This window comes from Alexandromys fortis, unplaced genomic scaffold, assembly GCF_014885135.2.
Source record: "Alexandromys fortis isolate MF-2015 unplaced genomic scaffold, M_Fortis_MF-2015_v1.1 scaffold_7, whole genome shotgun sequence".
Lineage (NCBI taxonomy): Eukaryota > Metazoa > Chordata > Mammalia > Rodentia > Cricetidae > Alexandromys > Alexandromys fortis.
In genome coordinates this window covers 5,859,856-5,884,513 of record NW_026067920.1, presented here as the reverse complement: position 1 = coordinate 5,884,513, position 24,658 = coordinate 5,859,856, and the positions used below count along the sequence as shown (strand labels likewise).

Here is a 24,658-nt window from a genome sequence, read left to right as displayed (position 1 = left end):
TCCTCAAACTCTTTTGTTGTTGTTGTTGTTAATATTTTTTTCCCCCCCGAGAGGTTGAAGATTGGGCTCTCGACAACCTAGGAAGCCAAGGTATCTGAAGACCACTTAGCCGGGCGCCGGGTCTGGGTCTTTGGCGGCCCGCACGCTCCGCACCGGCAGATCGGGCGAGCGCAGATCCGGCGGGGTGGGGCCGAGCTGCGCGCGACCCTCGGCGCGCTCCTGGAGTCCAGCCCGAGCGACCGCTCTGGTCACCACGGCCGCGGGCTCTATGACTCCGCTCGGGCTGGCGGAACGGGGCGGAGTCGGCGGGGAAGGCGGAGAGTGTCGGGCACCAAGAGTCTCGGCGCGGAGCTCTCTCTCGCGGAACCGCTTCGCGAGAAGCAGCAAGTCCCGCGCTTGCGCACTGCGGCGGTGGCCTGTGGCGCGGTCGGCGTGTGAAGGGGTTTAGGTGGTGTGAAGGCCAGCGCCGCCTCGACCTGTGGTCACCATGAGCGGGACCTTAGCGAAGATCGCGGAGATCGAAGCCGAGGTAAAGGGCGCGCTGGGCGCCTCCCTTCCCAGGCGGTGCCGCTGCTCCTCTGTACCGTCGACGGCGTCGCCCCAGTGCCTGCCACCAACTCCCTCCCGCTCCCTCAGCCCAAGCTCGCACCGCCTCGGCTCCTTGCCCCCTCCCTGAGCGCCTGTGGGCCTGGGCCCCTCAGCTAACATTAGGGGCTCCCTCTTCCACCTCCTGGCCCCACACCTACTCCTTGGCCGGTACCCTATCCGGTATTCAGCGTATGTCTTGCTATTTCTGTTTTTCTTGCTTTTACGCCGATCTCTTCCAGACTCCGTGACGTGATCACATAAAGTCTTGCCTACCCGCCACTCTAATCCCGATGATCCCCCCTTTTGCACGTCATGGATGGTGGCGGTAAAAAAGAAAAAAAAAATTAAAACTAAATCGATTCTACCCGGATAGTGTGTGATGCCTGAGAAGTTCAGGGCTTTTTGATTTGTTTTGTTTTTGAGATAGGGTTTCTCTGTTTAGCTTTGGAGCCTTACCTGGAGCACTCTTTGAAGACCAGGCTGGCCTCGAACTCACAGAGTTCTCCTGCTTCTGCCTCCTGAGTTCTGGGATTAAAATCTCCTTCTGCCTCCAGAGTTCTGGGATTAAAGGCATGCACCACCACCACCCGACGAAGTTCAGGGCTTTTTAAAGTTTGTAAAATGGTAATCCTGTTTTAGACCGGGTCCAATAGAAACGAATCCTGTAGGTGGGTGTTAGTTCCATTTGTGGATAGGAATTGGAGTGACGTGGTGCTATCACGTGGGCTCTCTTTTTCTAGTTGAATCTGGGTTTTCGCCTCCCCTCACTCTTTTTGGAGACAAGATCTCTCTACGGAAGCCCTGGTCGTTCTGGAACTACGTAGACGGGACTGGCCTTGAATGAGAGATAGAGGGAGACAGACAGAGAGAGCCACTTCTGCCTCCAGACTGCTGGCATTAGTCAGTCTTGGATTTTTCTTTTTAAAAAAATATTTAGGCAGTGCTTAGGAGGGAGAGGTAGAGACAGGTGAAACTGTAAATTCAATGCCAACCTGGTTTACATAGGGAGTTCCAGGACCCTCAGGACTACATAGAGAGACTATCCCAAAAATCCACAAATAAATGAAATGAAATGGGCACACTGACATTAGTAGGACCTCGAAAAATAAAAGATTATGCATGCTCTCAGCTTTTGGGAAGATTCGGGATGCTTTCTTTTCTGAAGTGCTGCAGGTTTATGGCTGTGATTCTTCCCTTATTAGATGGCTCGGACTCAAAAGAACAAGGCTACAGCGCATCACCTTGGGCTGCTTAAGGCTCGCCTTGCCAAGCTTCGAAGAGAGCTCATCACTCCGAAAGGTGGTGGTGGTGGTGGGCCAGGAGAAGGTTTGTGATTCCATCTATTGTTTGTGTGTGTGTGTGTGTGTGTGTGTGTGTGTAGTTTCTATTAAACTAATATGTCAGAGGTGTGTGTATATGTATGTATTCATATGCCTGTGAATTATTTATGTTTCTTTTGAGATAGAGTCTCACAGTATAGCTCTTGGCTGTCCTGGAACTCACTATGTAGACAAGGCTGGCCTCAAACTCACAGAGATCCACCTGCCTCTGCCTCCCAAGTGCTGGAATTAAAAACATGCACCAGTACACCTGGCTTCTGTGAATGCTTTTTGTTTTTGTGTAAACCCAATGCTTTGGGTTTCTCTGTAACAGCTCTGACTGTCCTGGAACTCCTCTCTGTAGACCAGGTTGGCCTAGAACTCACAGAGATCTGCTGGGCTCTACCTCCCAGTTGCTGGAATTAAAGGCCACCACCATGTCTGGCTACTTTATTTTTACTTATTTGCCTTTTTTTTTTTTTTTCTCCAATTGAGGTAGATCTTACTGATTCTGGAACTCACCAGTTCAGGTAGACTATTTGTCAAGCTCTGAAGAGCTGCCTGTAAGCCAGCAATGGGTTACAGGTGTGTATAGCTGTTGCTAGGTGTCACAGGTGTGTGTAGCTGTTGTTAGGGGTCACAGGTGTGTGTAGCTGTTGCTAGGCTTTTTTACATGGGTGCTGAGAATCCACAGTCAGGTCCTCATGCTTGTGTGACAGGCACACTGACTTCTAAATCATTAGCCCCATTATTTTTAAACATTTAAAATTTATTTTGTGTATGTAATTAATACTTTCAGCAGGGCAGTTTGTGGTGCAAGCCTTTAATCCCAGGCAGAGCTTGGTGTATCTCTGTGAGTTCAAGACCAGCTTAGTCTACAACACAAGTTCTAGGGCAGCCAGGGCTACACAGAGAAACCCTGTCTCAAAAAACAACAGCAACAACAACAACAACAAACAAATTATTAAAGTCTATTTGTATTTTCTAAGCTTGACATATTTTGTTAGTACTGGGGATCAAACCCAGTACCTCATACATGCTAGGCAGATGTTTTATTACTGTTCCCAGCTCTGAAGCCTAAAGTTTTGTTTATTTATATATTATTGCAGTACTGAGATTTGATCCTAGGGGCCTTGTGCATGTTGGGCAGGTCTTCTACCGCTGAACTACGTGTCAAGTCCTTAAGCCTTAAATCCTGAATTATATATTTTTTATTTTAGTTTTCTGGTTTCAGAGAAAACTGAATATAATGCAAGTAAACAGTAGTTTTATTTATATCTCATGCCCCCAAAAATAGATTTATTGAAATGGATACACCTGCTGCTTTAGTGAGGTTGAAGTAACAAGTTGGTGCAAAGAGGCTGGACTATGAAAGCAGAAATAGTAAATTGGAGAGAGCTGTGATTAGGACGCAAAGGAATGCGGTATATTTTGCATACTTGCTAGAAAGACTCACCAACAGCTCTGAACTTAGTTGCAGCCATTGTTAAAATACAGGGAAGGCCTTAGTTGGTTCAGTGCTTGCTGTGCAGGTGTGAGGACCTGAGTTCAGATCCCAATCCCATGGAAAAAGCTCTTCTCCCAGTGCTAGAAAGGTAGAGGTAGGGTTCCTGGGGTTTTCTGGCCAACAGTCTAGCTGAAGGTGAGTTCCAGGTCTTAACAGGTAAAGTAAAAATTGGTCCAGAATAACATCTGATGTCAACCTCTGGCTTACACATCACAGGCTTAAGAACACAGGCATAGACACACAAAATCCCAAAAGCTGGTAACACAGTACTTGGGACTAGAGGCAGGAGGATTGCAAGTTCCAGTGTAACCTAGACTACTTAAGTATATCCTTATCAAAAAACATGATCACACTATTCTCAGATATAAGATAAAATTCAAACCAGAGTTAAACGCAGAGCTCCAAGTCCACACCCTGTTTGTGTGTGTGTGTGTGTGTGTGTGTGTGTGTGTGTGTGTGTGTTTTGTTTGAGACAGGGTCTCTATGTAGGCCAAGTTGGAATTGACCTTTCAGAGTGCCACCTTGCTTCAGCCTCTGAATTGCTGGGATTAACACTATGTATCACTATGCCTGACTTTATTTATTTTGATATTTTAAATTTTTGTTTGTTTTTGTTTTTTTTCTAAACAGGGTTTCTCTGTTAGCCTTGACTGTCCTGGAACTCACTCTATAGACCATACTGGCCTCATTCACAGGGATCTGCCTACCTCTGCCTCCTGAGTTCAGGGATTAAAAGCATGCACCACCACTACCCAGATGATACTTTAAATTTATATATGTGCTTGGCATAGTGGTGCACACCTTTGATCCCAGGATTGGAAGGAGAGGCAGATAGATCTCTGTGACTTCCAGAATAGCAAGATGTGTATAGTAAGATCCTATCTCAAAAAAACAAAACAAAACAAAAAGTGTGTGTCTGTCTGTCTGTCTGTCTGTCTGTGTGGTTATTTGTATGTATGTGCACCAGTGCTTTCAGAGGCCATAAGAAAGAATCAAATCTCTTGGAACTGCACTTAAAGCTGCTTGATGTGCGTGTTAAGAACCAAGCCAGGGTTTTTACAAGAGCAGCAAAGAGCCATCTCTAATTCCTGTGTTATTTGTTGGGTGAGTGGTTGGGTGTTTTGCCTAAATGTATATATCTATGTACTCTGTGTGTGAAGTGTCCCCGGAGGCCAGAAAAGCATATCAGATCCATTGGATCCTCTGGGACTGGAGTTACAGATCATTGAGGGCTGCCTTGTGAGTGCTGAGGATTGAGTCTGGGCCTCTGCAAGAGCAGTTAGTGCTCCAGCCACAGCATATTGTGGTTTTGAGAGATGACCTCAGATATTCCAGCCTGGCCTCCAAACTTGGGATCCTCCTGCTTTTTACCTCCCAACCACTGGGATTATAGGTATACATCACCATACCTGGCTAACCTTCATTATTTAAATATTATATAAAAATAATTTAATAATTATTATAATTTAATTATAATATAATAATTATAATTTAAGTAATAAAGGATTACCTTGTTTTAATTAAGTACTGCATTAAACTGAATTGTAAATTTTATGCTTGAGTTCTGTTTCAGAAGTAAGCCTCAGAAAGTTAGAGAAACACTAACAAAAATGTGTAAGGACTTAGGTGGGTGGTAATGCATCCAAGGATAACTGCTGTCTTCTGATGTTTGTTAATATTTCAGGTTTTGATGTGGCTAAGACAGGTGATGCTCGAATTGGGTTTGTGGGTTTCCCATCTGTGGGGAAGTCAACTCTGCTAAGCAATCTAGCAGGAGTGTATTCTGAAGTGGCAGCGTATGAATTCACTACTTTGACCACTGTGCCTGGTGTCATCAGATATAAAGGTGCCAAGATCCAGGTGAGTAAGATTCGCGGTCCAAGAAAGGAAAGAAATCCATTTTTTTCATGCATTTCAGGAGCTCTTTATTAGTGATCCACAGTGTGTCAGGCCTCTTGGTTTTTCAAGACAGGGTTTCTCTATGTAGCTTTGGAACCTGTCCTGGAACTCACTTTTTATTTTAGACCAGGCTGGCCTTGAACGCAGAGATCCACCGCCTCTTGAGTGCTGGAATTAAAGGTGTTTGCCATCACTGCCCAACTGGCCCCTCATCTCTTAACAGTGGCTACATTAAATGGTTTAACAGTAGTGTAGTATAATGAAGGGCCTATGAAGATACATTAAATAAAAAACGGGACTACTTCTAAAATCTGATAATGGGGGAAGAACTTCTGAGACAAAGTACAAAGTGACTTTTGGAAGTGAATTTTTAAGATTTTATGTGTACGGGTATTTTGCCTATGTGCATATACTATGTGCACCATGTGCATGACTGGTGCATAAATCCCCTGGAACAGACAGTCCTGAGCTGCCATGTGGATGCTAGGAATTGTACTCAGGTCCTGTAGAGGAGCACCCAGTGTTCTTAACCACTGAACTATTTCTGCAGCCCCAGAAATGAGTCTTTTGAGAAAAGATCTTATATAGTCAAGGCTGGCTTGAACTCCAGGTTTGTCCTTGCTTTAGCCTGTGAGATGCTAGAATTATAAGTGTTTGACGCCACTCTTGGTTGGCGGGGTATCTTGAACTTAGCATATGTTTTTCTATTTTTGTGATAAAACTCCATGACCAAAAGGCAAGTTGGGAAGGAAAGACTTTATTTGGCTTGCACTTCCATATCACTCTTCATCTTCGAAAGAAGTCAGGACAGGACAGGACAGGGCAGGATTCTGGAGGCAGGAGCTGATACAGAGGTCATGGAGGGTGCTGCCTACTGTTTTGCTCCCCTTGGCTTTCTCAGCCTGTTTTCTTACAGAAGCTAGGACCGCCAGCCCAGGGATGGAACCACCTACAATGGGCTGGGCTCTCCCCTATTAATTACTAAAGAAGAGAATGTCCTACAGGCTCACTGATAGCCTGATTTTCTCAGTTCAGATGCCCTCCTTTCAGATAACTCTAACTTGTGTTTTGTTGCCAAGAGACTAGCCAGCGCAGCATAGAATATCTCACCCTAATTTGAGAGTTTCTCTCTCTCTCTCTCTCTCTCTCTCTCTCTCTCTCTCTCTCTCTCACACACACACACGCACGCACGCACGCACGCACACACACGAAACTGCCACTACAATCAGCATAGGGACCGTATGTAGTCAGCCCTTTGTATTTATAGGTTCTACATTCAAGGATTCGACCATGGATTGAGTATATCTAGGAAAGAAATTGGTGTATATATTGTTTATATAGTATTTACTTGTTATTAGTATTAAGTGTAACCTATCGATTGTTTACTGGTATGTGGAAGGATACATATAGGTTATATACAACTATCTTATTTTGCTGTTGTTTTTCTCTTTTTGTTGTTGTTTTTCAAGACAGGTTTTTATTGTGTAGCCCTGGCTATCCTATAACATGCTTTATAGACTAGACTGGCCTTGAACTCAAGAGATCTTGCCTGCCTCTGCCTTCCTCTCTGAAGGCGTAAGTCACAAACAATCCCACACCAGTTTGGAATTAGATTATTAGAGAGGTTATTTATTTTAAGGGGGAAAAACTTTCAGATCACCGTCCCAGACAACAGCCCTCTGCGCAATCAGGAATGGAGCCGGAAGCCAGAGCAAGAGCAGAGGGAAGTGGCCCCTTTTTTAAAGGGAGAGAGACCATGCCCCAGTGGGCTGGCATCTCAGTGGCTATTGGCTAAAGGAGCGGAAGGAACTCCCACAACACCACTCTGCCAAAGATTTATTTGTGTGTGTGTGTGTGTGTGTGTGTGTGTGTGTGTGTGTGTGTGTGTTCTATTTGTTTGAGACAGGGTTTCTCTGTGTAGCTTTGGAGGCTGTCCTGGAACTCACTCTGTAGACCAGGCTGGCCTGAACTCATAGAGATCCCACCTGCCCTTGCCTCCAAAGTGCTGGGCTTAAAGGCGTGCGCCACCACCGCCCAGCATTATTATGTGTTTTGTCTGCACACCAGAAGACATTGGATTCCATGAGACTAAGGTTATATAGTTGATTGTGAGAAGCCATCTAAGTGCTGGGACTTGAACTCAGGAATGCTGGAAGAGCAGCCACTGAACCATCTCTCCAGCCTGTCATTTTTATATAAAGGATTAGAGCACCTCTTGATCTTTGTATCCACAGATAGATGGGTGCGTATGTGTTTTGGGAGGCTGATTTTCCCGCCAATCTTATACACATATTGAAGGACATCTGTCATGTGACTTTTCAGAGTTTTCTTACGCCCCTTCTTTGCTTGCCTCTTCCATTAGTGAGTGATCACTAGTCAGTTTTTGCCACTGCAAATTAGTTTACATGGTAAGAATTTTATGTAACTGAGATGGTTAAGGCGCTTGCCTCCAAGGCTGATGTCTTGCATTTGATCCCTAGGACCCACATAGTAGAAGGAGAGAATTGACTCTTGCAAGTTGTCCTCTAACCCTTAGAGCGTTTTTTTCTCCCTCTTTTTTTTTTTTTTTTAAGATTTATTTGTTTGTTTGTTTATTATAGTGTTCTGTCTGCATGTATTCCTGCAGGCCAGAAGACGGCACAGATTCATTACAGATGTTGTGAGACATCATGTGTTTGCTGGGAATTGAACTCAACCTGGAAGAGCAGCCAGTGCTCTTGACTTCTGAGACATCTCTCTAGCCCTTTCCTATTTTATATTAATTTTTTTATTTTAAAAATAATTTTAAAGTTAAAAAGTATTACACACAATTCTCTTATATTGCTGACTTGCTTCCCTTAATCTTAATTTTTTTTTTTTTTTTTTGTCTTGGCCAGGTTTCTCTGTAGACCAGGCTGGCCTGGAACTCAGAGATCTGCCTGCCTCTGTGTCCTGAGTGCTGGGATTCCAGGCGTGCACCACCACTACCAGGCTGGAAGTGAGTCTTTTTGAGAAAGGGTCTTATTAGTTTTGCAGGAATACTGCAGCAATTATGTTGTGTCTTCATCCTTATCATGGGGCTTGTAATGTTAGTGATGTTGACATTATGTGATGTATATACTGCTCTGTGTTTATATGTGTGTGCACTTACTTGTGTGTGCATGTAGAGATCAGAGATTGATAGCAGAATGTCTTCCTTTATTGCTTTCTGCTTTAACTTTTTGAGACGGTTTCTCACTGAACCTGAATCTGGTTGGTTTTGCTAGACGAGCCCTTGTCTATTGAGCTCTGGGAATTTCCACCCCCACCGTCCTGATGTTATACATGCATACCTCTTTGCCTTGTTTTCATGTGGATTCTGGGGATCTGAATGCAGGTTCTCTTGCTTTTTTTTTTTTTTTTTGAATCAAAAAGGTCTGTAGCCAATCAAGTCCCCATCACTATTTTTTGTTTTCAGACATATTCCTTCTATGCAGATCAACCTGGTTTTGTTTTTTGTTTTGTTTTGTTTTGTTTTTTGTTTTTTTGGATTTTCGAGATGGTTTCTCCGTAGCTTTTTGGTTCCTGTCCTGGAACTAGATCTTGTAGACCAGGCTGACCTCGAACTCACAGAGATCCGCCTGCCTCTGCCTCCCAAGTGCTGGGATTAAAGGCGTGTGCCACTACAGCCCGGCCTTTCGATTATTATTATTATTATTATTATTATTATTATTATTATTATTATTATTATGTATACAATATTCTGTCTGTGTGTATGCCTGCAGGCCAGAAGAGGGCACCAGGCCTCATTACAGATGGTTGTGAGCCACCCTGTGGTTGCTGGGAATTGAACTCAGGACCTTTGGAAGAATGGGCAATGCTCTTAACTTCTGAGCCATCTCTCCAGCCCCTCAACCTGATTTTGAGCTTAAGATTTGTCTTTGCATCTGTAGTGGGAGTTCTAACTGTTTTGATGTTAATTTATGTGAGTTCATTAAGATGGTGTTTGCAGCTGGTCGCTCACACTTAATCCTAGCACTCAGCCAGAGGCAGGTGGATCTCTGTGAGTTCCAGGCCAGTCTGGTCTACAGAGTGAGTTCCAGGACTGTAGGGGATTGTGTTACAGTTGTAGTGTTGCAGAGATATCCTGACTTACAGGGAAGCCAGGCTATACTTAGAGCCCCAATATGACAGCTCTGGAGGGGTAGAGCCCCAATAGGACGACAGCTCTGGAGGCTGGAGCCGTAATATGTCCTATTATGGCTCAGCCCTGGAGGGAAGGTGTCCTGACAATTGGGAAGCCAGGCTACCTGAAGATAGGGTGCAGTGGGGGATGGTCTCCCTGCAGGATATTGGGATCCTGCTCTCCTGCAGAGCCAGTACAGCTGAGCTCTGCTCTGTTCACTTAAGGGAGTGTCCTAGCAGAGCTATCTGCTTCTTCTCCAGCCAAAGATGTTTCTTCTTTGCTAACACTCTGCTAAAGGGGAAGCCCCTGTAGAACTGTAGCAATCTCCTCCTGATCTGTTGAAAAGTTGTTACTTTTTTCTGATCGGCCTTGCTCAGCCCCCTTAAGGAGCGTCCTAGCAAGGTTCTTCTGTTCTCTTCCGCCTTGCTCAGGCCCTTTAGGGAAGCTTCTCAACAAGGTTTTCCAGCTCAGTCAGTCCCATAAGAATGGTTCTTCTAGTCTGCCTAGAGAATGAAGGTCATCCAAGACTGTTTTGGGAAAGAGATTTATTTGGGAAGGAGTCCAGGAGAGTGTTGGCCCCTAACTGAAGGGGGCAGAGAGACTTCTTAGGGGGCAGAGTTTTCCCAGAGAGAAGAGGGATTGGTTAGTTTTAACCTGCTCAGGGATTGCTTAGCTTAGTTGGTCAGGGCAGAGATAGCTCTGACTTTATGGCCAAACTGTGTTTCTTTCACTGGTCCTTTTTAGCTTTTGACTCCAATCTTAGGACCAGGGCATACATATTTATTTCAGTGGCTCTGATTCTGGGGACAAAGTGTGGTTGACACTAGTTTCAGAGTCAGGGCGTGTGTCTTTAGTCCTGGGTTCAGTGATAAAGATGTTTCTTTCCCTGGCCCGGGTCTCAGATCCAGCGTGGTTTTTTTTCTTTTTTCTTTTTTTACTGACTCTGGGTTCAGAGTCAGGGTGCTCAGTGATTGGTTGGTTTCCTGCTCCAGTTGTCTCTTTTACCTTATAAGAACAGCAAGTGACCCTGTCTGAAACAACCATAAGAAAAAAAAGAGGACAAGTGATAGATGGTGTTTGCAGAGCTTCTGAACAGAGATGTTTTCTTTACAAATCTAGTTACTAGTTCAGGGAAGATACTCTGAGAAAATCCACATTCCAATTCTGATTCTCATGCTTTCATTTTATTATTAAAATTATTTATCTTTTTCATGTGTTTTCCTGCTTGTGTGCGTGCGTACCATTTGCATGTCTGTTGCCTGAAGAGTCATAAGAGGTTGTTGGAGTCCCTGGAAGTGGAGTTATAGATGGTTTCAAGCCACCATGGGGGTGCTGGAAAATGAACCAGTGTCCTCTGCAAGAGGAGTTCTCTAACTGCCTAACCGTCTCTGTATTGTTACAGTGTTTGTATCTCCTGTGCAATCAAGCACATTCCTTAAACTTTTGTCTACTCATTGTGGTGTCTGTTTTTGCAACAATTGTTGCTGTTATATCACTTTGCCTAATGGTGACATTCAGTTCTTTCCATTACATTTGTTAATTGGATTTCTGTATGAAAGAGCTGCCCTTCTTTTACTTATACAATAATTTATAACAATGTAGGATTATGGATATTTTATTTTATGTGTTATAATTCAGTACTATTAGCTGGTAAATGGTGGTGCATGCCTTAAATCCTAACACTTTGGGAGGCAGAGGAGGCAGATCTCTGAGTTTGAAGCCAGCCTGGTCTACAGAGTGATTTCCAGGATAGTCAGGGCTACACAGAGAAACCCTGTCTTAACCCACCCCCAAAATTCAGTACTATTATTACTTAGGTTTTACCAGCTTTGACCATTAGAAAATTCCTTTTGTTGTCTCCTTATGTTTTTTACATAAGCCCTCACCTTGTTTCCTTTTTCTTTGGGGATGTGGTTTTCTAGGTAGGCTAAGCTGGCCACAAGCTCAGTGGCCTGCTTTGCCTTTGCCTCTTGTGTGCTGGGATTGTAGTGCGATTTGTTGAACAGATTCAAAATCATAAGACAAGGTGCAAAAGGATGTCATGGTCAAGATGATGTAATGTGTGCTTGCTTACTCTTATTTTACCTAGTCATGTAGTATTTTATGTAGTTTGCATGTGTATGCATGGTGTGATGTGTATGTATATACACTTGTTTGTGGGCATGTGTGTATGGAGGACAGGTATCTTCGCCATTCATTCTCCCCCTTATATGTCAAGGCAGGGTCTTTTACTAGAAAACAGCTTCCCATTCAGCTAGTCTAGATAATCAGCTTGCAGTGGGAAGTAGCCTGTAGCTGACCTTTAGTATATGCTAAGGGAAATAGCATTCTCGCATCACTTACTAGTGAGGAAGATTGGATCGGATAAAATGGGTGTTTTGGTACTTGCAATTTCAGAACTTAGAAAGTGGGTGGAGGTATGGAAGGTCCAGAAGTTCAAGGTCATCTCAGGTACTTACTGATTTCAGGAACAACTGGGATTCCATAATACTCTGGGATCTCAAATATGGGGGTGGGGTGGGGGGATGTCTCTGTGACCACCAAGCCTGGGAAAGTAAGGATTCAAATGAAGCAAAAAGGAAATCTAACCTGTGGTGGTGCACACCTTTAACCCCAGTACTTGGGACACAGAGACAGGGAGTTAGAGGCCAGCCTGGTCTACAATGTGTATAGCCAATGCTACACAGAGAAACCCTGTTTTGGTAAAAGAAGAAGAAATTTCAGTTCAACACTTAAGAGCTGGTTTCAAACTTTTTTTTTAATTTAAAGATTTATTATATATTTTATGTATGTGGATGTTTTGTCTGCATGTACTTTTGCACATCAGAAGGGGGCATTGGTTCCTCTGAGACTACAAATATAGACGTTTGTGAACTGCCACCATGTGGGTGATAGGAACTGAACTCACAACCTCTGAAAAAGCAGCCAGTGCTTATAACCACTGAGCTTCTGGTTCAAACATCTAGAGTTTCACACTGAGTGATTTATATTAAGCGTAATTAAACAGTACCATTTGGAAAAACATTTTCTGATGTAACGTAGTTCCCTGTGCACACGGAAGCATATTACATCAAAAGTCTTCTCAAAGATGGATTCTGGAGATAGGCTGCCTGTATTATCTTAAGGGCCTAGGGGAAGATCTGGTGTGATCTGGTTGTCTGGGCTATCAGCCACCTCTGGTCCTACTTGTGGGAGTTTGGTATGACCTGGCCCTACAGATAGTGCAAAGACCCCCAGGCTCTTAGCCACCTCTTTCCCCAGCCTTCTAGGCAGAAAACATCTTTTCCAAACAGACAGCCCTGCGTGTTTAACATTCCTGGTCTCCCTAGTGATACCTGTGAGCACAAGGATCTCTGCTCCCAGCACAATGAAAGGTTGGATTTGGGTCTCATAAATTTTGGAGACCAGAGAAATAGTGGTGTTCAAAAGAGGATACTTGTCAGTATGATTGATCCATTCACACTTATAACCAGTTCCTTTTCCCTGTTCTTAATCTTGCAGCTATTGGATCTCCCAGGTATTATTGAAGGTGCCAAGGATGGGAAAGGCAGAGGTCGTCAAGTCATTGCAGGTGAGTGGTCTGGGGCTGCCGTCTGCAGAGACTACAGGTAACTTCTGTTGGATAGCAATGGTCTAGTTCTTCACCTCTGTAAGTTCTGGACATTTCAGATGTCATCTTTATTAATTTTTTTCCAGTGTGGGTTTTTTTTTTTGTTCAGTAGAAATCTTTAATTTTGATAGATTCTAATTTGCCTTTAAAACCTTTTTAGGTTTATTTTATATGTTTTGTTCATAAGTAGTGCTTAGCCTGCATTGTGTGTATGTGCCCCACATGTCTGCCTGGTCCCTGAGGAGGCTGGGGAGGTGGTTGTATCCTCTTGAACTGGAGTATACAAGTGCCTGCCACCATGCCTAGCCTGGTTTTGTTTCTTGCTGTTTTGTTTTTTGTTTTTTTGTGCATGAATTCTGGGATCAAACTCAGGTCCTGATACAAGTACTTTACCTACTGAACTATCCCCCCAGCCTTGATGTTTTATAAATCCATACCTCCTTAGTTTTGTTCATTTTTATTTTTGTGTGTGTTTTGTCTGTGTGTGTAGCTCAGTGACCATGGAGGTCTGAAGAGAGCACATTGGATCCCTTGGAACTGGGATTATGGATGGTTCTGAATGCCAGGAACCAAATCTAGGTCCTTGGCAAGAGCAGCATGTGTTCTCAACCATTGAGTCATCTCTCTGGCCCAGACTTAGATTTTTTTTTTTTTTTTTAATTTGGGGATTCTTTTTTTTTTTAAATATTTATTTATTATGTATACAATATTCTGTCTGTGTGTATGCCTGCAGGCCAGAAGAGGGCACTAGACCTCATTACAGATGGTTGTGAGCCACCATGTGGTTGCTGGGAATTGAACTCAGGACCTTTGGAAGAGCAGGCAATGCTCTTAACCGCTGAGCCATCTCACCAGCCCCAGACTTAGATTTATGATGCGTTTAGTGCTGTAACAGATTATGTCACATTAGAAGAAGGGAATATTGATTTTGATTTGCTGTTTTAGAGCTGTCAGTCCAGTATGTCAGGGAGGAGCTTACATTGGTCAGAAGAGAGGTGGAGGGAAGTAAAGAGGATGAGAGAGGGGATGGTGTGAATGACCAGTGAGTACACAGAAAGATTCAGCATTGTTGGTCATTGCCACCACGGAGAGCAGTCATTAAATACTGGTTAGTAACACCACTGCCTGCGGGAAGGGTGTGAGGTACTCCGCTAGTGGGAATATAAACTTAGAAACACTCGGTCACTTTTATTTGTGATGTGCAACAGTTTCACTGGTGTCTATCTAGGAAAAATGAAAACATAACAACAGACTTAGGCATGAGCATTCTCCCCCTCCCCACCCCAGGGTTTCTCAGCGTAACAGCTCTAAGTGCTCCAGAATTTGCTTTGTAAACCAGGTTGGCCTTGAACTCACAGAGATCTGATTGCCTCTGCCTTCCAAATATATGATTGTTTATATAGACTCAAATTATGCTCTCAAATTGAAAATAATATATATATATTCCTCCATAGGTGACTAGCAGGTAATAGTTTACTACTCAGTTATAAGACACAAGTTTACTGATAACAAACACAATGTGCTTGAATATTAAGAAGTGCTAGGAGAAAAGATTTAAGCAGAAAAGAGGACATTTTTATTTTACTCTATTTATGTGGAATTTTAAAAAGTAAAACTTCCCACGATGCTAGAAAGTGCTTGGCAAGGAAGTGGTCTAAAACTGGTGTAACTTTCCAGGGTGATTTGAATGTTCTGTATGTTTTGACTGACTTTTTTTTTTTTAAAGATTTATTTATTATGTATATAACATTCCATGTATGCTTGTATGCCAGAAGAGGGCACCAGACCTCATTACAGATGGCTGTGAGCTACTATGTGGTTGCTGGGAATTGAACTCAGGACCTCTGGAAGAGCAGTCAGTGCTCTTAACCTCTGAGCCATCTCTCCAGCCCCTGACTGACTTATTTTTGACAGGGACTCTCATAGTCTAGTTGTCCTGATCTTCATGCTGGGATTGCAAGTGTCCACCACCACACCTGTCTTGACCATCTTGACACTGTATCTTGACGAGTGTGCTGATATCATTAAATCATCTGCTAAACAGATACAGTTTGTTTTTGTAAAGTGTAGTTTGATAAGGCAGATTAAATGTATGTTACTTGAGAACTGGAGAGATGATTCAGTGGTTACGAGCACTGACTGGCCTAATAGAGGATCCAAGTTTGATTCTGAACACCCACATGGTAACTTACAACCCTCTCTCTCCAATTTCAGGGGATCTTCTGGCCTTTGTGGGATATTTGGGCAAACACTTAACACCAAATCAAAACCAAACCAAATACATGACTGTGCTCATGTAATACAGATAATGTAGTCTGGATTTTATTTTAGAGTGTGGATTTTAAGGTTTATTATTTTAAATGAGTTTGTATTTTAAAAACATTTCTAAGTTTCTTGGTAGTTTATCCCTCAGCTGATATCTTTAGTGTGACTGTCTTACTTATGTTAAAGACGGGCCACTTTTCGGGGGATGGTTTGACAACTTTAAATCATGCACTACGGATTGATAGCTAGTATAAATCTTTGGTAACTTTCACATTTTATCTGTATATAAGAGCAAGAAAAAAAATCTCAGTCTGGGGTTAGATAGAAAACACCTCAATTTGAGTTTTTGGGTTGGTAAAGGCTGTTTGCATTCAACTTAGGGTGTCATTTTTACCCCCAGTGGCCCGAACATGTAATTTGATCTTGATTGTTCTGGATGTCCTAAAACCCTTGGGACATAAGAAGATAATTGAAAATGAGTTGGAAGGCTTTGGGATTCGCTTGAACAGCAAGCCCCCCAACATTGGCTTTAAGAAGAAAGACAAGGGAGGCATTAATCTCACAGCCACTGTAAGTGGGGAAGATGACATGGGTAGAGAACCGACTGGAGGGTTGGCGTGAAAGGGGATTCACATGTGCAGAAATTGATAACTTGAAACTGTTCTCCTCTTTTCCTGTTCTCATTGAGATAATTCAGTGACCTTGTATTAAAAGATAAGAAAAACAAGGTCTAGACAGGAGTCATCCTCAGACTGACTTTTTCAAGCATTTGGAACAATATTCCCATGAAGTAGCTCCCAGGGCCCTGTGCTCTCGTTTATCATTTACTTATACAGCCCTGACCAGAGACCAAGCATTAGCTTACGCTCTGGAGGTGGCGCCAGGAAGGCATGGAGTAGTCGAGAACCCTCATTTTTGGGTAAATGAACAATTAATGAGAAAGATGCAGTGTGTTAGATTAATAAAGCAGGGAAAGGTGAGGAAGCTGTGTGTTCCCCACCTCCCCCGACTGTGTTTCATGTATCTCAGGGTGGCCTCAAATTTACAATGTAGCTGGGAATAATCTTGAACTTCTTATACTCCTGCTTCTGCCTCCTGAGAGCTGGGAGGACAGATGTTTCCCAGCATGCTTGGTTTCTGGGGTTTCTCGGGATTGAATCCAGGGCTTTGTGCATCCTAGGTAAACATTCTACCCGCTTAATTACAGCCCCAGACTAACAACCCTGCCTGTCCTGGAACTCACTCTGTAGACCAGGCTGGTCTAGAACTTAAGATCCGCCTGCCTCTGCCTCCTGAGTGCTGGATTAAAGACTTCGGCTACTATGACCCACAGGGTTACCTTTCTAAGTTCACAGAAACACTGGCTGAGGTGACATGAGAACGGCAGCCAGTGAATATCTTGGGGAAGGCTGTGTGTTGGAGAGGAGAACCAAGTGTAAGTTCCTGAGATTGAAACATGAAAGCAGCAGAATGAACAAGCTAGAAATGAGCACCTTGCATAATATTCTGACCTGTGGAATGACCTTGACTGCCTTTTGTTTTGTTTTTGGTTTCTCTGAAGTTTTTTTTTTTTTTTTCATTTTTGTTTCAAGTGTTTTGCCTGCATATGTGCATATCATGTATGTGTGGTGCCTAAAATGCTTTTGTTGTTGTCTTTTTTTTAATATTTATTTACTTATTATGTATACAATATTCTGTCTGTGTGTATGCCTGCAGGCCAGAAGAGGGCACCAGACCCCATTACAGATGGTTGTGAGCCACCATGTGGTTGCTGGGAATTGAACTCAAGACCTTTGGAAGAGCAGGCAGTGCTCTTAACCTCTGAGCCATCTCTCCAGCCCGCTTTTGTTGTTTTTATTCTTTGCTCTTTTGGGGGGCCCACCACCCAGCCCCAAATAATCACATATGGAGACTTAAGAATAACTTGTGAATGTCCGCCCTTAGTTTAGTTTCAGCTTTTCTTAAATTATCTCGTCTACTTTTTGCCTCTGGGCTTTTATTGTTCTCTGTTTTACTGTTCTCTGTGTTACTGTTCTGTATATCTTTTCTTTCTTTCTTATTCCTTGTCTATTTGTGTAACTGGGTGGCTGGCCCTGAAGTCCTCTCCCTTCTCTTGCTTCTCTGATCTGTCCTTTCAGACCAGATTTCTCCTTCTATTTATTCTCTCTGCTTGCCAGCCCTCCTGTCCTTTCTCCTGCCTTACTATTGGCTGTTCAGCTCTTTATTAGGGCAATCAGGTGTTTTAGATAAGCAGCGTAATACAGCTTCACAGTGTTAAACAAATGCAACATTAAAAGAAGGCAACTCATTTTTGCATCATTAAATAAATGTTCCAGAGCATAGACAGATGTAACACATCTTACACTAATATTCCACAGCACTGAAAAGACTGAAAGAGGGTATCAAATACCTGAAATTACAGACAGTTGTGAGCTGCTATGTGGGAGCTGGGGGCTGAAACTGGGGCTTCTATAAGAGCAGCAAATGCTCTTAACTACTGGGCCATCTCTCTAGCCCCATGTTTAACTTTTATAATTTTTAGTGTTTTGAGACAAGGTCTTTTATATACCAGGCTGGCCTTATATAAAACTTCTGATCCTCTTTCTTCCACTTGTTAAATGTTAGAATAACAGACACATGCTTTACAGCAGACTTGACTTGTGTGTTGAATTGGTCTAAGAGGTTATTCCGGTGCTGCTGTTAAGAGCTGACGGCCTGGAGAGTGCTGTCATCTTCCTGTCAGCTCAGCAGTTTGGAAGTTGAGACAAAGCAGTTGTGGGCCTGTCTCAAAAACAAAAGGCTTTTCCCAGCTTCGTGGCTCACCTTTAATGCCAGCACCCAGGAGGCAGAGGAAGGCAGATCTCTTAAGTTCTAGGACAGTCAAGGCTTCACAGAGAAACCCTGTCTTGAAAAACAAAAAACAAAGAGAAGGTTTTTTTTTCCCATTATTTTATGCATATGGCTGCCTTGCCTGCATGATACATTAGTGCCCTGCTTTGTGCCTGGTGCAGAGGCCAGAGGAGGGTTCTTTGGGCAGCATCACACTATGAAGCTGTAGCTGCCCTGGAAGTCTCTGTGGAGACCACATTGACCTCGAACTCAAAAAGTCCTGCCTTTCACTGCCTGCTGATTCTGTCCTTAAAGGACAAGCTAAGCAATGACTTCTTTAAAAAAATAAAAAAGAGGAGAGGGTCAGGTAGGAGTGGTGAGGTGGGGTGGGGTGGGCAACACACACCAGGTGTTTTGTGGCGGTTGGAGGTCGGAGGAGAGGCTGCAGAAGTCCGTTCTCTCAGCCATGTGGGTCCTCAGAATGGCAGCAGGCCCCTTTCCCTACTGAGCATCTTACCCTGAAAACTGCATTTTCTTTTTTAAAATTATGTGTATGGTGGACAGTGGTGGCGCACAGCGCACGCCTTTAATCCCAGCATGTTGGAGGCTGAGGCAGGCACTTCTCTGTGAGTTCGAGACTACCTTGGTAAGAAAGAAAACGGTTTAAGATAAAGTGGGAGAAGGAAAACCGGAGAAAATTAGACTGTCGGAGATCCAATAAAGACAGTCTTTCTGACAGAATGGGGGCGAGCAGCTTTATCAGTTGCTGCTGTTTTGGTCAGTGAATTAAGGTCTTAGAATTTCCTGAGTTCAGATTAAAATAGGTTTAAGCTCTCTTTTCTGAAAGATCTTCCTGTTTATTTTGCCATGATACCTGACCTTGAGAGTTCTTTGAATTAGTGTGCTATAATTTGTTCATAGCTATTTGGTGGCTTGATGGACAAAGGTGATTGCTAGATTGATATTGAATTAGGACTTTACCTTAATATCCTGTTCTAATTATCTTCTTAAAGATGGTGTCATCGATGATTGTAACATAAGACTTGAGTGTATGAATTATGGGGACTGGGCTGTGTGCAGGACACAGCACATTTTACACCTGCCTGAGTTTAGAAAGCTTTGTAGGTCTACTGTAAGTTAGTTACTCTTGTCAGGGCAATGTAGTGAGTTTACATTTTGGCTAGAAGTTTTCAGGCACAGGGCTGGGATGTAGCTCAGTAGGTAGGATGCTTGCCTAGCATGCACAAAGCCTTGTTTAGTTCACAGTACCACATTGACAGAGCCTGGTATTGCATGTCTGTGATCCAAGCACTTGGGAGTTAGTTATACTTAGGAGGATCTAGATCATCCTTTGTTTGAAAGCAGTCAAAAAGAGAAAAGTACAGAGAGACTGGATATGATGGCACCTGACTTTAATTCCAGCACCCACACAGAGACAGGTTGATCTCTTTGAGTTCCAGGACAGGCAGAGCTACATAGTAGGACCCCTGTCTCCCAATGAAGAAGAGTACATGGTCCCCATCCTCCCTGACTGGTCCTTTTTTCTCTCCATCCAGTGCCCTCAGAGTGAACTAGATGCTGAAACAGTGAAGAGCATTCTGGCTGAGTACAAAATTCACAATGCTGATGTGACGTTGCGGAGTGATGCCACAGCGGATGACCTCATTGATGTGGTCGAAGGAAACAGGTGCTTGGTGTGTTGTGACTGGGAGACTGACAGTGGTTAGGTAGGGACTGAGTAGCACATGCGGGTTGAAGTTCATTTTTGACTTCTTCCTTGCTCTGCAGTTTGATTAAAGATGGTGTTATTCCCTGCTCTGGTTACTTGCTGCTTACTTAAGCTCTTCTGTCAGCAGTAGTTGGTCGGGTCAGTCCACTCTCTCCAGTTACGACTACTTGAGCCATCATATAGGCCACCTTGCACAAATCAGAGCACCAAGATGTGTCTCTTCCATGCATCCTAACTGTATGTGGCTGAACACTTGTTTTATGAAACACTGTTACTGTTAGCACTTGAGTAATTTTTTTTTTTTTTGGTTTTTCGAGACAGGGTTTCTCTGTGGTTTTTGGAGCCTGTCCTGGAACTAGCTCTGTAGACCAGGCTGGTCTCGAACTCACAGAGATCCACCTGCCTCTGCCTCCCAAGTGCTTAGCACTTGAGTAATTTAAACCACTTTGTTGAAGTTATTCCTAACATTAACACAGAATCTTTTTATTTTTTTTTTATTCGAAGAATTTAAGTCAAATGGAAACAAATGAGTGCAGTTGGACAGTTTACGAGTGAATCACCTGAGTCTGAGAAGCTGCAGCTTGCGTGACTACTGGTGATCTTAACTGTTGCACTGATTGGACACTAGGACTATAATAGTGCTAAATGCTCTACTTAAAGCCAGACAGCGGTGGCGCACGCCTTTAATCCCAGCACTTGGGAGGCAGAGGCAGGCGGATCTCAGTTCGAGGCCAGCCTGGTCTACAGAGTTCCAAGATAGGCTCCAAAAAGCTACCCAAAGATAAACCCATGATTCCTTCCTTCCCTTCTTCCTCCCTCCCTTTCTTCTTTTTTTTTTTGTTTTTGTTTTTTTTTTCTTTGACACAGGGTTTCTCTATGTACCTTAGAGATCCACCTGTCTCTGCTGAAACTAAAGGTGTGTTACCACCACCAGTACTCAGCATATATACCTGTAATTTCTATGTTCCTTTCAGCCAGTGCTGGACTTTGTGCATGGTAGGGGAGACTGAATCATGAGTTATAGCTCCAGCTCACAACACTTTTTAAACACTAAACTTTTTTTGGGGGGGGGTGGGGGTGGGGGTGGAAGGGTTGAGACAGTAGCTCACTATCTGTCCTGGAACTCTGAGTTGATCATTAAGCTTCCCCTTAACTTTTGGTGATGCCCCTTCCTCTGCCTTCCAGTGCTAGGATGGCAGGCATGTGCCACTATGTTTTGTCTTCTTTAGAAACAAAGAAAAAAATTAATTCCAAGGACTGACATTATGTTTGAAACTGGGGCCTGAGTTTTTTGTTATTTTACAATCTATAATTCAGATTTTGGACTTTTACTTTTATGTGTATGTGTCTGCACCAGTGTGCAAGTGCCCAAGCAGGCCAGAAGAGGGTGTCCACCCACTGGACTACAGATGCAGTGTGGGTGCTGGGAACTACTAAGTCCTCTGGGAGAGCCAGGGCTCCTGTCTGCTCAGCATCATGCATACTGTGGGTTTATGTTTGTAGTGGTGTGTGTCTGTGTCTGTGTCTGTGGGGGGGGGGCGGTATTCTTGAGTGCGTGTCATGGTCCCTACTTAGAGGTCGGAGGACACTTTGTGAAGTTTGTTCTCTCCTTGCACCTTAGTGAGTTCTAGGATCATCCTGGGTTCAGGTTTGCTGGAAGGTGCTTTGCCTGCTACTTCCTGTAAATGGACGGTGCTGATGGCTTTTGAGGCCTCTGACAGGGCCTCAGGTGGGGGAGTGCTAAGTATTCAGGCTGTTTTATCAGCAGCTCCAAGTTAATAACTTTTCTTCTTCTCCTCTGTAGAGTTTATATCCCCTGTATCTATGTATTGAATAAGATTGATCAGATCTCCATTGAGGAATTGGATATTATCTATAAGGTGCCTCACTGTGTGCCCATTTCTGCCCATCACCGCTGGAATTTTGACGACCTGTTGGAGAAGATCTGGGACTATCTGAAACTAGTGAGAATGTGAGTCCCAATGGTGGCGTCGGGGCTCCTTAACAGAATGTGTCTGTTTCAGAGGTGGAAGTAGCCTGCTTCCTATTGAGGAGATTGGAGGTCACCTGGCCTGTTGGCAGAGGTGGTAGAGGGTCGTGTATATTCAACACATAGCAGCCTGTCTTTCCTCTGTTGCAGTTACACCAAGCCCAAAGGCCAGCTACCAGATTACACCTCCCCGGTGGTGCTGCCATACTCCAGGACCACGGTGGAAGATTTCTGCATGAAGATTCACAAAAATCTTATCAAAGAATTTAAATAGTAAGTATCATGACATGTGGTACTTCCCTGTGAGTTACCAGTTTCACTAATAGTAGTAGTAATTCTTAGAGGAGGATTACAGAAACCAGGTAACAAAGATGCCGCTGAAGGGATTTCTTGAAGGGACCCCCCCCCCTTTTTTTTTTAAATAATTTGTATGTACTATGTATCCCTGGCTGGCCTCTGCTTCCTGACAACTGGGATTATAGGCTTTTGCCAACATGACCGCCTTCCCTCTTGATGTTTATTTTTATTTCATGTGTGTGTGTATATACCTTAGTATGTATGTGTACCACATGTGTGCAGAGCCTAGAAGGCATTATCAGATCACTTGGAATTACAAGGAATCAAGCTTGGGTTCTCTGAAAGAGCAGCATATACTTCTAACCTCTGAGCCAGCCCCTTCTCAGTGTCTCCTTAAAGCCAAGCCTACCTAACTGGAGCAAGAGAGTTCCAGAAGCCTCTTTAGTTTAGCTCAGGAGTGTTTGCTGGGACTCAGTTTCCTGCTTTGCCCTCCCTCACTCACCTTCCATTTGGCAGATAATGATTTTAGGGCATGGCCAGTGGCTTAGTGGATATGAATGCGTGCACTGAAAGCAAGAAGACCTGGGTTCAAATCCCCTGCTCTCACATAAAAACTGCTTGGCCCCAATTGCCTGTAAGCCCAGCATTATTGGTTAGAAACTGGGGGTGCTGGAAGCTTCCCTGGGTCTTCTGGAGTGCACCTAACTGCTCAGCCATCTCTTTTGTTTTGTTTTGTTTTGTTTTTCAAGACAGGGTTTCTCTGTGTAGTCCTAGCTGTCCTAGAACTCACTCTGTAGACCAGGCTGGGCTTGAATGCACTCAGATTTGCCTGCGAAGTACGCCACCACTCTTGGTCCAGCTCCGCTGTTTTGCCTTCAGTTGACTATGGAATGAGAGCAGTTCTGAAAGCATTGTCTTGGTGTATGAAGTCCCAGTGTGCGACACTACTGTGGAAGTAGCTTTGAGTGTCCCAGTTTGGAAGAAGGCTTTTGTCTGTTGTAGGTCTGTGTCTTAAGAGCTAGGATGCTCAGTCTGCTAAGACTGGAGCCTAGGCAACTAGAGCTAAAGCTGGTTGTTACTGCCACTGACTGCCTTTATTCCTTTTGCTACAGTGCTTTGGTCTGGGGTCTCTCTGTGAAGCATAATCCTCAGAAAGTGGGTAAAGACCATACATTGGAAGACGAGGACGTCATTCAGATTGTGAAGAAGTGAACCTGCCTTCCCCTTCTGCTGGCCAGCCACAGCAATGTTCCTTAGCACCAAGTACCCTTCTCAACCTTCTGTATTTAGCAGCCATTGGATTGGGGTACAGGAGTGGAGATGAAGACTCCAAAGTAGAACATCATTTGTCTTTGGTGGGGGTGGGGGTAGGGTCCCATTTATTTCAGGCTGGCCTTGAACTCTGTAGCTGAGGCTCACCTAGAATTCTTTATCCATCAATTTCCATCTCCCAAGTGCTGGGCTTGCCAGTGTGTACCAGCATCTCAGCAACATTGCCTTTCTTACCTTGGTGTCACATATCTTGAACTGTATAAAAACTCTGGTGGGCCCATTGGCTGTCTGTCATTGTCAGATTTGCTGTGGGAGGTGTGGCCTCCCACGAACTCCCCTTTGCTCAGGCTTGCCCTCCTGCTGCCCTAGAGTGGACTCTTCCCTTTCTTTGGGTTCAGCACTGTCCTCTGGTGCAGGTCGGCTCACCTGTCCCAGGCCAGTCACTCTTCAGAACACAAACTGGTGTCTGTCACTGGACAGTCACTGATGGGTATAACCAAAAGCCTACCAAACACAACAAGAAAGAATTGACTTTCAGGGCTAGGGGATTTCTAGCTAGGTTTGTCCTCCAGTGAGAGATTCCTCAAGCAAAGCAAGATTCACTTTGCTTAAACATGTTCAGGATGCTGACGAGAGGACAGTCCCAATCCTATGCGAGGCCTCAGTTACCCCTCCCCCAGTTGCCAGCCCCACACACCTTGAGAAGTTGTCCTTTAGGCTGGTGTGGCAAATGCCTACAATGTTCTGTTTGGATAGAAGCAGAAGGGTTAGCAATTTGAGGTCATGCTTAATGACTTGCATAGTTAAAGCTGGCTTTATGGAGAAATGCTGTCTCCATCCCCCAAAACAAACATGAGCTTACCTTTCCCCTCTTTGGGTCTTAGACTTGATGGTCTGAAGAGAAGAGGTAGCTAGTGTCAGGACACTGGCTGGGAAAGTGCTGCCCATGGCTAGCATCTGGGTCAGGTGTTGCCAGGTTCTTGGCCTCTTATCCAAAGAATTGAAACCAAGGCCTTCCAGGGATTTGCACTTCAAGGTAACTCCGTTTGGAGCAAAGCAGTAGTGTAGATTATCGAGGGATACACTGTGAGGAGTACTCAAGGACCCAAGGCTACAGCCTAGGCTCTCAGGGTGTCTTGAAAAAAAAAAAAAAAGGACTGTGGGAGAGAAATGGGAGGAGGTAGAAATTTTTAATAAAAGTTTAAAAAA

At 43.9% G+C, this 24,658-nt stretch overlaps 1 protein-coding gene across 1 annotated transcript; it reads left to right on the top strand.

Annotated features, from left to right (window-relative positions):
- The first annotated feature begins 370 nt into the window (after positions 1-370).
- On the top strand, positions 371-23,729 carry Drg1 (developmentally regulated GTP binding protein 1). The gene is made up of 9 exons (XM_050141198.1): positions 371-529; positions 1,791-1,914; positions 5,099-5,274; positions 12,959-13,028; positions 15,733-15,902; positions 19,718-19,848; positions 21,695-21,862; positions 22,031-22,153; positions 23,290-23,729. Exons 1-9 carry the CDS (start codon positions 488-490, stop codon positions 23,387-23,389), a joined length of 1,104 nt encoding a protein of 367 aa, XP_049997155.1. The 5' UTR covers positions 371-487; the 3' UTR covers positions 23,390-23,729.
- The last annotated feature ends 929 nt before the right edge of the window (positions 23,730-24,658 follow it).

What these genes read in the sequence shown, in the direction of transcription:
- Drg1 (XM_050141198.1), top strand. Translation starts at nt 488, where the DNA reads ATGAGCGGGACCTTAGCGAAGATCGCGGAGATCGAAGCCGAG. An exon ending in TCGCGGAGATCGAAGCCGAG is followed by an intron (nt 530 to 1,790) that starts GTAAAGGGCGCG and finishes TTCCCTTATTAG; the next exon opens with ATGGCTCGGACTCAAAAGAA. An exon ending in AGGTCGTCAAGTCATTGCAG is followed by an intron (nt 13,029 to 15,732) that starts GTGAGTGGTCTG and finishes TTTTACCCCCAG; the next exon opens with TGGCCCGAACATGTAATTTG.